At 36.2% G+C, this 12970-nt stretch overlaps 2 protein-coding genes and 1 non-coding gene across 3 annotated transcripts; all 3 read left to right on the plus strand.

Moving 5' to 3' along the window:
- Positions 1–6000: 6000 nt before the first annotated feature.
- On the plus strand, positions 6001–6831 carry LOC109236601 (uncharacterized mitochondrial protein AtMg00810-like). The gene has a single exon (XM_019402790.1). The coding sequence runs from the start codon at positions 6001–6003 to the stop codon at positions 6829–6831; it is 831 nt and encodes a 276-aa protein (XP_019258335.1).
- Positions 6832–8568: 1737 nt separating this feature from the next.
- LOC109236608 (polygalacturonase-like) lies at positions 8569–11782 on the plus strand. The gene is made up of 9 exons (XM_019402797.1): positions 8569–8831; positions 9023–9151; positions 9281–9448; positions 9540–9572; positions 9732–9939; positions 10056–10137; positions 10218–10326; positions 11034–11150; positions 11258–11782. The coding sequence occupies exons 1-9, from the start codon at positions 8628–8630 to the stop codon at positions 11504–11506; spliced, it is 1299 nt and encodes a 432-aa protein (XP_019258342.1). The 5' UTR covers positions 8569–8627; the 3' UTR covers positions 11507–11782.
- A 386-nt stretch (positions 11783–12168) lies between these two features.
- On the plus strand, positions 12169–12240 carry TRNAE-CUC. The gene has a single exon. It is a non-coding gene; the product is annotated as a tRNA-Glu (tRNA).
- Positions 12241–12970: the final 730 nt, after the last annotated feature.

Raw genomic sequence — 12970 nt, forward strand, 5'->3', positions numbered from 1 at the left:
ATTTTCTTGCTTTTGAAGGATGACCTTACCTGCTTCCCCCTTGCACATGCCTCACAAACTTTGTCTTCCTTGAACTTGATATTAGGTAGCTCTATCACCAAGTCTTTAGAGACTAATTTGTTAAGCTGATTTAGACTTGCATGACCAAGTCTTTTGTGCCACAGGAGGGGATCATTAACCAACACACTTAAACAAGTGAGTTCATTTTCTGAAAGAGTGGACAAATCTACAATGTAAATATTGTAAACTCTTTTTCCCTGCAAAACAATCTTGTCAGTGATAAGATTAATCACAAAGCATTTGGTGGAGGTAAAAGCCACAAGGTTACCTCTGTCACACAATTGTGACACACTTATTAGGCTATATTTCAAACCATCTATCAGGTAGACATTCTCTATGGAATGAGAATCTGTTTTCCCTACCTTTCCAACCCCAATGATCTCACCTTTCTTTCCATTACCAAAGGAGACATTACCTCCTTTTAAGTCCTCAAGTGAAAGGAACTGGTCCTTGTTCCCAGTCATATGTTTTGAGCAGCCACTATCCATATACCATATTTGGCTCCTCCCTTTCACTTGGACCTGCAAAAGGAAATCAGGGGTTAGTCTTAGGAACCCAAACTAGTTTGGGTCCCTTTCTATAAGCAAAAGGGTGAATCAAATTCCTTCTTGCCCATCCAGGCAGCTTACCCTTTTCTTGAACAAAGGCTTTGTTCTTTTGACTGGCCTTTACTTTTGCATCACATTCATTTTTGTAATGACCAGTCTTGCCACAGTGTGTGCATATTTTGTTTTCAGGAAGTGTGAGGTACTTGCTTTTAGGGTCCCACTTTGGTGCTTGAGTCCCATAGCCAAGTCCTTTGTTGCTACTGTGATGCTCTTGCAACCAAGAGAGTGCATCAGAAGCCTTGTTCCACTTGCAAGTTCTGTCTAGTTCATGTTTCACCTTTCCTAGATCTTCCTTTAAGACTTTGATGAATTCATATTTCTTATACAATTCATCTTTCATTTTTCCCAAATTTTCTTCTAGAGTGAGATATGTGTGATCAGCTTTCTTCTTTCCAGTTCCTAGTTTCAGTTTTAAGTTTTCAGACCTAAGTTCTAGGACACTGTTATCAAGTTCAAGAACCTGGTTCTTCAACTCAACATTTTTGTTATCACTCTCATTTGCCCTAGACTCTAGACTTTTGCATTTTGCTTTTAGGATCACACATTCCCTAGACAGAACTTCCTTCTCATTGTTAATTATCTCAGACTCATCAATGAAGTCTAGTAATAGCTCAGCCAACCTTTCTTTAGACAGGAATTTAATCTTATCTTCGAAGAATATTTACCTCTTGTTCATCATCTGATTCTCCGATGGCCATCAGTGCTTGCTCTTCTTCAGCTTCATCTTCTGAGTCTTCATCTGAGGTTTCTCCCCAAGCAGCAACCATAGCCTTTGTTGAACCTTTGTTTCTTTTTGGTTGAACCTGTTCCTTCTTCCTGTTCCTTCGTTCAGCTCTTTCTTTCTTCCACTCAATTTCCCATTGAGGGCAGTTCTTGATCATGTGATCAGTCTTACCACACTTGTAGCATCCCTCATTGGTCTGTTTCTCCGGAGCTCTTGTTTTGTTGAAGTTTGTACCTCTTGAAGAACCCTTTCCTCTCATCAGGTACTTCTTGAAATCCCTAGTGATCATAGCCACTCATCATCTTCCAGATCTGCACCTTCAGCAATTCTGAGAGCTAAGCTTCTCTCCTTTTTTGGGGTATCCATCTTCATGGTTTGTCTCCTCATTTCATAGGCAGTTAAGTTTCCAATCAGTTCATCCAGTCTAAGAGTAGCAATATTCTTGGATTCCTGAATAGCAGTGATTTTGCTTTCCCATGTGACTGGCAGAACCCTTGTCAGAATTTTCTCAACCTTGTCTTCTTCAAGAATAACCCTTCCAAGAGACTTAAGTTCATTTGTCAGTGTAGTGAACCTAGTATACATCTCCTGGATAGTTTCTCCTTCCTTCATAGTAAAATTCTCATATTGAGAATACAGCAGTGTTCCTCTTGATCTTTTCACTTGAGGTGTTCCTTCATGGGCCACTTGCAAGGTGTCCCATATCTCCTTAGCAGTAGTACAGCTTTGGATCCTATTGTACTCATCTGGACCTGGTCCACACACAAGCCATTTCTTGGCCTTAGCATTTCCCACTTCCTCAGGTCTTCAGCAGTACAGTCAGCCCTTGTCTTTGGCACATCAACTCCTTCAGCATTCTTCTTTGTGGTTGCTAGGGGACCATCAGTGACTATGTCCCAGAGTTCATAGTCTTCCCCTATGATGTGATCTCTCATCCTGTTCTTCCACCAAGAATAGTACTGACCATTGAAAAGTGGAGGCCTAGCAGTGGATTGCCCTTCCCAGTTCCCAGGTGGTGCACTCATGTTGATCTTCTCCTAAGGTGTTAGCCTCTTCAAGGATAACCTGCTCTGATACCAATTGATGTTCTAAACGTCAATACCACACAAGAGGGGGGGTGATTTGTGTGGTACCCAATTTTCGCTCTAGAAGAACCTGGTTCTTCTAGGTGTACTTACTACTACTGTTTGCGGAATTAAGAGTACATAAAATAAAGAACACAGAGATTTTTACGTGGAAAACACCTGGCTCAAAAGGTGAAAAAACCACGACCTACTACTCAGTAGGATTTTCCCAAACTTCCACTAAAATCACTGAGCCAAAACAGCATTTACAAAACTCTTGTAAACCTAAGGATTAAACTCTAATCCCAGTGTGGCACACAGCCTCAACTGTTGCGACACCTTCAAGTTAGCCTATAACTTGAATACTCAAAGTACCTATTACAATTGCTTCTACAAAGGCTGGAAAGGTACAACTTTAAACTACCTACTACAATTGAACTAGAATAAGAATAAACACAATGGAATTGGTTCTTCTATCTTGTCCAAGTAGCTTCAGGAATGCACACTTGAATCTCACATAAATTGCTTGCAAAATTGCCTCGCTCTTTTGCTCTCAATTTAGTTTCACTTCTGCGTTTGTGCAATACCTGTAAAAGATAACAATTACTGTTATTTAATGAGTTAGTAATCAGAGTTTGATTGAGACTCAATTGTTCATCTTCCATCGAAGTTGAGTCCTTGAACAATACAAACTCCAACCCTATCCTTTATCCGGATTGTGTCCTCTTCCCATGAGGATACTTTCTTTCCTCATCCAATATGCAACCTTTTCGATCAGTTCAGGAGATATTGTTGCTTTATCCTTGAGACTTATCTCCTTGACGTATATCTCACATGTATAGGTTGATAAACACTGTGTCTCATATGATGGACCTGGTCCATGACTGAGTTCATTTGTCATTCTTCAAAACTTCACCTGAACTTGGGCCAACATTACCCCTTCCTTGTTACCTTACCAAATGGATATAAGGTGAAAGTGACAGAAATTGGTGATGTTTTACTCAGTCCTAAGTTGACCTTGGTTAGAGTCTTGTATGTACCTAGTTTCAAATACAACCTTATTTCAATTCACTCCTTAACAGTATCTTGATTGCATGGTTAATTTCAATATCTTTGTCTAATGCAGGCCCCTTCAATGAAGAGGCCTCTGGAGATTGGTGAGGCAATAAGTGGGTTATACTTCCTCTGTTCAAAGTGTCACAACTGTTCAAGCTTGAGTCCATCTATTGTTCCTAGTCAGTCTCATTCTTGTATTTCCATTTCTGACAAGAATGCTAGTAGTAAAAAGGATAACATTCATCCATCTCATTCATTACCAACTGTAAATGATCCATCTTACTCATTGAACAATGTAAATAGTGTCCATTCATGCAATAAAACTGATCCTTTTAGCTCAACTTCTTCTTCTGTTTGTTCTGCATCTTCTGGAAGTAATGTTGATTATTTGTGGCACAATAGGTTAGGACATGTACCTTTTATAAAAATGAGGAAAATATCTACTCTACCAGTCAAGTTTGCACCCAACCAGCCCTTTATTTGTTCAATCTGTCCAATGGCTAGACAGACTAGATTGCCATTCCCTGAAAGAACCACCTCATCCACTAAAATATTTGAGCTACTGCATGTAGACCTGTGGGGGGACCTATCATACACCAACACATGACAATTACAAATACTTCCTTACCATGGTTGATGATTTCAGTAGGTCAACATGGACTCAGCTCCTAAGTTGCAAAAGCAACACCTTTCATGCCATTAAAAGCTTTCTATCCATGATTGAAAATCAATTTGACACCTCTGTTAAAACCATTAGATCTGATAATGGTCTAGAATTTGTCAACAATGAAAATATGACCTATTTTCAAGAAAAGGGCATAATTCATCAGAAAACTTGTCCATACACACCACAACAAAATAGTGTGGTGGAAAAAAAATACAAATACCTACTTGAAACAGCAAGAGCCCTCCTTTACCAGTCCAAACTACCCATAAGGTACTGGGGAGAATGCATCCTGACAGCTACCTTCATAATAAACAGACTTCCATCCAATGTCCTTAACAAAAAAAGCCCCTATGAACTTCTGTACAATAAAAGGCCCAAATACTCACAACTCAAGAGTTTTGGGTGCTTATGCTACCCCTGTGCACAGAAAACCCACAGAGACAAGTTTGAACCAAGAGCCACGCCTCATGTATTTGTAGGTTATCCCTTTGGTACTAAAGGTTACAAGGTCCTAGACTTAGCCACAAAGAAGATACATATATCTAGAGATGTAGTGTTCCATGAAAATATTTTCCTTTTGCAGTCTCTCCTGAACATTCTAGTTTTCCCTCAGTGTTACATCTGTTAAATTCCAGTTCACCCAATTGTCATCCTACCTCTAGGGACCAAACTGCCTATGGACTGTATGATAAAGATGCATCAATTTCTGTCATTGATGGACCTATAACTGATGCTACTACCCAAGTTTCCGCACCTACATCTATTCATCCACCTAGTTCACCATTGGCCTCACCTAATTCAACAACACCCAATCAGTCCAACAGTCCTGCTTCCCAGCAATTTACACAATCACAAGTCACTAGCCCTCAAATCACTGAATCTAACAGCCTCCAAACAAATCCTCCAAATCCCAGAAGATCAGGCAGAACCCACACTACCTCAGCACACCTCAAGGACTATGTGTATTCCTTACCAACACTACAACACCAAAGCACAGAGCTTGATCTTCATACCAGTACCACATCCTTCAATGCAATCTGCAACAATAAACATCATGTCTCATTTAATGTTTTACAACTTGAAAGTCATCAATTAATTAGAAATTTTTCACATAATTGTAAGCCATCTTCTTATGAGGAGGAATATATGAATCCTGCTTGGCAAATGGCAATGACACAGGAATTTGAAGCATTATATGCTAACCATACTTGGGACCTAGTTGAGTTACCTGCAGGAAAGAAAACTATAGGCTGCAAGTGGGTATACAAGATCAAACATAAGGCAGATGGGAGTGTGGAAAGGTTCAAAGCAAGGCTGGTAGTGAAGGGTTATACACAAGAAGCAGGAATTGACTACACAGAAACTTTCTCACCGGTGGTAAAAATGACCACAGTGAGAACACTAATCAGCATTGCAGTAAAGAGAGGGTGGAATCTCTATCAACTAGATGTCAACAATGCATTTTTGCATGGAGATCTACAAGAAGGGGTATATATGGAGGTTCCACAAGGTCTAATGGTACCTACTGGGAATCTAGCATGCAGACTTAGGAAGTCACTATATGGTCTAAAACAAGCCAGCAGGCAGTGGTATGACAAACTGACGGAATCCCTACACTCTAGGGGTTTCAAACATTCAGACAGTGATCACTCATTGTTCTACAAGAAGCTGGGGAACTCAGCAGTTTTTGTAGCTGTTTATGTGGATGATGTAATTCTAACTGGTACCAACTTGGAGGAAATCACATAATTGAAGACCTTCCTGTATAATCAGTTCAGGATAAAGGATCTTGGGAAATTACGCTACTTCTCGGGGCTAGAAATGTTGTACAAGGGTGATGGAGTACTAATCTGTCAGAGAAAGTTCACCATGGTCCTGCTGAAAGAGTATGACTGTTTGACATACTCTCCTGTCAGTTCTCCACTTGACTCTATTGTCAAACTGAGCAAAGATGAAGGAACCCTCTTGCCTGATCCAAGGTACTACAGGAAGCTAGTTGGGAAGCTGAATTTCTTAACAAATACCAGACTGGACATAGCCTACAGTGTCCAACATTTAAGCCAATTCATGCAAGCACCAAGGGAACCTCACCTAAAGGCAGATGTTCATGTCCTTAGATATCTGAAGAAAGACCCTACTTTGGGAATCTTCTTGTCCAATGATCCCAGCTACAATGTAAGTGCTTATTGTGATTCAGATTGGGCTGCTTGCCCTGATTCAAGAAAATCTGTGAATAGGTATATTGTGCTACTTGGGGATAGTCCTATAAGTTGGAAGTCAAAGAAACAAACTACTGTCTCATTATCCTCTGCTGAGGCAGAGTATAGGTCAATTAGAAAAGTTGTGGGAGAATTGGTGTGGATAAAGAGATTGCTGGAAGAGTTGACAGTCATGTGTGCTGATCCTATAACTGTATTTCGCGACAGTCAAGCTGTTGTTTATATTGGAAGAAATCCCGTGTTTCATGAGAGGACAAAGCATATTGAAGTAGACTGTCATTTTGTCTGGGACAAGATACAAGAAGGGCTGATTGAACTACACCATATTTCTACTTCTGTTCAATTAGCTGACATCCTCACTAAGGCTCTCACGGGAGTCAAACATTCTGATCTTCTCAGCAAGTTGGCAGTGACTTCCTCACCTCCAACTTGAAGAGAGGTATTGAGAATAATTGATGTAATATTTATAAATGTGTAGTTGAGTTAGTTAATTAGGTAGCTGAGTTAGTTAGCTGACTAGTTGAGTTAGTTATAGTATCATTTTTGTAGTTAGTAGTCATTTTATTTTCCTTCCCAATTACACGTGTATATAATGTGTTTAGACATGAGATAATAAAGTCAGTCTTCATTTTCCCAACTCCTCTGGTTTCCAGAATGTTCTCCGAAGCTCATCCTAGCTCATCAATGGAGGTCTATGGATAATTGACCTCCAATTTCGACACAAGCAATATGAATAATGTGATCAAACAAAATAGATCATACAACATGATTTATAATCTTCTCATATTGGGCGAGTGCTATACTAGTTAAAATAATTCCCGATGCATAAAGCTCATTAAAAGGAGTCGTGCTCCCTATAAAGAGTTTTTCCATCCGAAGAAAAAGACTTAAATTGAACAAAGACATAGCAAACTCCTTGTGAATTTGTAAAAGTCAAATTAATTAGAAGTTCCAAATGCACTGCCTTAAGCTAGCATTATCAACCCTAGTCCAAACGCATATCTAAATGCTTTTTATCCAACATAAGCAAGTCAAAGGAGACTTCTGCCCAACACAAATCACACTTAAAAAACAAGTCTCCCATTTTCTATCTTCCTCAAACTTATTCTAATTCCTTCACAAAAATAGTCAATTTTAGACCTAAAGTAATGCTAACTTCCCCAACACTCTTTACCAAATTCCCTTCTTAATTTCATGCTTCAAATTCTCTTAATGGCATCATAACAACATGGACCACATGTACATACCCCTGTAATAATTTTCCTTTTTAATGACCCAAGTGGTAAACGTCTAAAGGAACGACTTAGTTTGGGTTGGATATTTCCTAATATTCAACAACTTTTCGATAGGTCAAAGAAAACATCCTTTTGCTCTGATTATTGTAAAGTAAAAGAAACTTATGGGCTTACATCTGGAGTGTTCACTTAGTTATCTCTAGCTTTATTTTGGGGGAAAAAAACGTATCGAGTTTACTTTTCACGTATATGGTTGAGTGATTAATTGATATGAGAATATAATATCCCATAAGTGAGGTCTGGAAAGGGTAGTGTATGATCTTACTCCACCCTGTAAATGTAGAAAGACTGTTTCAAATAGACCTTTGACTAAAATACATACTATCTTAATCAGTTGTCTATTGCTGTTTCGAGAATTGAATCCTTTTCTATACAACAACCTCCCGGAAACAGTCTTTCTATCCCCTCCGGGGTAGGGGTAAGGTCTGCATACACTCTACCCTCCCCAGACGCCACTGGTGGGATTTTACTGGATCGTTGTTGTTGAATCTGAATAGTCCAACCAGTGGATTCCAGACACTGAATAGTGAATACCTAAAAAACAAAAGTAGGTTTAGCTAAGATATTGAATTAGGAAGCTGGCCGTTTTTCATACACTTAACTCATGCTTGTGAGATGAGTGCAAACAAGAACAAGGAAAGTAATTAAGAAACCATAATATTTCAATGTCCTAGTTGAGATATACCAGAATCATTAAAGTGTTGACTTCTCTCATTTTGTGCTCAAAAAGAACACTTTCTCTGATTAATTAAGGACCATTATTTTCCCTCTTTAGAAAACTTTTTATTCTTTCTCTAAGTCATTTTCCATCTTCTCCCTCTATAAATATGGATGATACTTCAAGTTGAGATAGCACAAGTACTCTTTTCATTTTGATGCTTATTAATTTCCTAATTAAGTTTCAAATAAAAGAGAGTAGAAAAAGAAAGAAAAAATGTTTCTTAGGAGCCTTCTTATCTTACTACTACTAGCCAATTCATTGTTTTCAACTTCTTGTAATGGAAAGAAGATAGGAAAACCTAGAAAGCATGGTCATAATGCAGCAAAAATTGATAATAATTTGGGGAAAAAGCCACAAGCAATTATTGATATACAAGCTTTTGGAGCCAAAGGTGATGGACTCACAAATGATACAGAGGTAAATTATATTCTTTTTCGTTTTTTAAATAATTAAATTTGTTTTTTTTATTATTATTATTTGGACAATTCTATCTATAAAGGCGTCAAACTACATGCATTTCCATCATAGGTGAAAATATTCATGGGCATTTATGTATTGCTTTATTAGTTGAAAATAAAGCAACTAATAATGATCACTTTTAATTTCAGGCATTTATAAAGGCTTGGAAGAAGGCATGCAAAACAGAAAATGCTGTGCTTTTGGTGCCAAGGCACAAGAGATATTATGTTGGACCAATTAAATTTCATGGTCCTTGCAAGAAAGGCCTTAGAATGATGGTGAGTTCAAATTTATGACAAGAAAAAATAAATATATTTAAATTAGACTTAACTTATAATTTATTAGTCATTTTTCTTTTCTTAGTTACACCTATCCAATTTCGTCCTTGATATTTTTTTGTCATTTAGATAAATGGAGAACTCAGAGCTTCAAAAAACATATCAGATTATGAGCAAGATAAAAGACATTGGCTTTTATTCCAAAACATGGAAAACTTTACAGTTGAAGGTGTAGGTAGCATCGATGGCAATGGAGAAGTATGGTGGAAACGTTCTTGCAAAATAAATAAAACAATTGTGAGTATTATTACGAGCTTATTTATAAAAGAAATAAGTGTGTTTATTTTATTCAAGTCAAGTAACTAATAATTTTCTCTATTTTCTGCAGCCATGCAATGCGAAAACACTAATAGCTCCGACTGTAAGTTTCAATCCCGCCTTTTCCATATATAAAAAGGGCAGTCTAGTGCACAAGTTCTACTATACGCGGAGTCAGGAGAAGGATCAGACCACTTTTTCCACCGTATATCAATTAAAATTCAGCAATAAACATTACTAAACATATATATTCATTTGACAGGCTATGTTCTTTAACAATTGCACAAATGTGACAATAAGAAACATAGAGTTCAAGAATCCACAGAAGATGCACTTGACAATATCTAAAAGTGAGCATGTTGAGGTATCAAGATTGAGACTTACAGCACCTGCTGATAGCCCCAACACTGATGGGATTCACGTTTCTGGGACTAAAGATATCGATATTCACCATTGTTATATTGAAACAGGTTTAAAAATAAATTGGCATTAATTAATTTTTCTAATATTGTGCTTTATTGTCTTCTTTTTTAAGTGATTTTGTAACTACTTATTAATTAATGGTTGAATAAGTTTTTATGGCTAGGTGATGATTGTATATCAATAGTAAATGGTTCCGCTAATGTTAGAGCAAGATATATACATTGTGGACCTGGCCATGGGATAAGGTAATACAATATGGTAGAGAATTTTAATCGAATTTTTTTCTTTTTATGAATTACTAATTTTTGTGTCTTTTTTGTTCTAGTATTGGAAGCTTAGGGAAAAATAAAGAGGAGGATGTTGTTTCAAATATTTATGTACACGATGCCACCTTGAGGGGAACAACTAATGGATTAAGAATAAAGTCTTGGCAGGTATATATGATTTGGTTTCCCACTGTTTATTAACTCTAATCTAATCTAATTAATTAATATAATAAGTCATTCAGTATCATGTATTTTGAGTTCCTAACAAATTTTCACCACTTATCATTAAGCAACATCTAAGTCCAGTTTTGTTGAAAAACTGGTTAATAATGTTATTTACGCCTCACTTTATCTTAATTTATTCCTTTTGTTTTCAAGAGAAGAAGTAGATTTATCTTTGATCTGAACGTATTAGTGTGTAACTGTTTCAGTACTTTGCATTCTTGTGGTTTCTTGAATGTTCAAGTAATTTTGTTTGTAATGGTTGACAAAACCCTATCCTCTTATTTTATTACTTGACCATGGTTAATTAATACTCTTTTTGTCCCAATTTACGTGACTGTACTATTTGTATTTCGAAAGTCAAATAAATTATTCTTTGACCATTAATTTTTTTAATTATATATTTCTAAATATGTAAATTTTATTTCGAAAAACTTAAAAATTTCATGTTCAAATGCACGATCAAAATCAAGACGTTTGAATCTCGAAAAGCGAAAAATGCATATAAATTGGGACGGAGAGAGTATATGATCTTACAAATACCCGACATAAGTCTTTATCATATTCATATTATGAAAATTTTCTGTTATTTTAATATGCTTATACTGATAAATATGCAATGACTTTTTTTTCTAATTGTCTAATTCTAAAAGGGAGGACGTGGATACGCAAAAAACATTCTTTTTCAAGACATAGATATGGTGAATGTGACCAACCCCATAATCATAGATCAATTTTACTGTGACCAAGAAAAACCATGCAAAGAGCAGGTAATTAATTAAGTCATGTGACTCGTGTCAAATTTCTTTTTACAGTAAGTGGTAATATTTATATTTTTCTTTTGTTTTGTTTTTTCCTTTTTTTTTAAATTTTCCAGAAAGAAGCAGTGCATGTGAGTAATATAATGTACAAAAATATTAAGGGAACGAGTTCTACGCATTCTGCAATTAAATTAAACTGCAGCAAAACTGTTCCATGCCAAGGGATACAAATGGAAAATGTGGACATACGTTACCTCGGAGGTCCAACTGTCAAAGCTTTATGTGCAAACGTCAAATACACAACAAAAGGGGAAGTTTTCCCAAAATGCCCTTCCGAGCGTCCATGGGCATTTCTTTGGAATTAATAATATTTTTATTTTTTCTCCTTTGTATACAATATACATGTCTCTTTATTTCATTTTACAATTCCTTTTGTTCTTGAGAAAGTCATTATTGGCATTTGTCCAATAGAAAAGTTGTGTTATATAAGGGGAGTAGAAGGAAAGGAAGGGAGCAATTTTTAGAATCATGTTGGCTAGTTTACAACTGCTACTGTATTATGTATTTCTCAGTGTAACAATTCGTATTTTGTGAAAGATACTTTTTCTCCTTGTATTTCAGTGGTCGCATATAATCAAGGCGATAGAAGAATTTCTCTTGCATAAAGTATTTCTTCATTTATAATCTACATGACAATATTCTGTTAAAAAAAAAATGTTAACACAATTTTACTAGTATATTGTAGCAGTCATACAACTTTCAAAACTTTTACAATTTAAGTTCATTGAATTAGTCAAATCATAAATGTTGTTAATTTTAAATTTCCAAATATTACTTTAATATCATTATTACTTGTATAAAAGATAATCAATTCAAGTTAATACCTTTAACTCTATGCTCAATCAAATGGTGTGAAACAAAATGAGGCAGCGAAATTAGTAGCTTTAGTCACAAGGCAACCAAAACAACGTATACTTGACTAGCTTCTCCATTTAGTCATCATATTAAGTCCAAAGCACAGCAACAATCCGTTGTAGTCTAGTCGGTTAGGATACTCGGCTCTCACCCGAGAGACCCGGGTTCAATCCCGGCAACGGAATTTTTTTTGTATGTTCTTTTGCGGAAAAAGCTTTTGAGCCTTTTGTCTTAACACCCTAAATTTTGGCTATCAGCCTTTTTTATGCGGCATAGCTTTGCTGTTTGGGATCAATTTAGACTATTAGCTAGCTACTACATAACCCGAAGGTATTCTATAGACAAGCCTCCCAAATAATCATGCATTAATTTCACAACTGAGATCAGAGATTCAATTTGGCAGTGTGTTGCGGGAAAGAGTTACTTTCTTCGTAGCACATGACTCTTCTTATCCTCTCCTACGCGTACAAAAATTTTGCCTACACTTTGGTCAAAATCATTCTTGCTGATTAAATTTTAAAAATATGTATATATTACGGTTGAAATCAGTTATATAAATCCTCGCTTTTTCTTTCAAACTCAACTTATATTATCATATAGTATTATTTGAAGTTCTCTTACAAGTTTACAAAATATTCGCAAGTAGCAAACATCAACTATATGGATCTTTTTATTTCATTGTGCCTTATTAGCTCAGGCCTCATTTGTTTTTTTTAAGATTAAGACGTCTGAATATCAAGAAGTGTACTAAGATTAAGATATATGAATCTGAATACACATCTGAATGTTAAGATGTGTATTAAGATCTGAATACTAAATGATTAAGACTGTTTGATTTTTAACATCTGAATGTATAAAATTTACCTTTATTTGAAAATTAATAAACATAAAATTCAAATAAAATACTAATTAAT

This window comes from Nicotiana attenuata, unplaced genomic scaffold (assembly GCF_001879085.1).
Source record: "Nicotiana attenuata strain UT unplaced genomic scaffold, NIATTr2, whole genome shotgun sequence".
Taxonomy (NCBI): Eukaryota; Viridiplantae; Streptophyta; class Magnoliopsida; order Solanales; family Solanaceae; genus Nicotiana; species Nicotiana attenuata.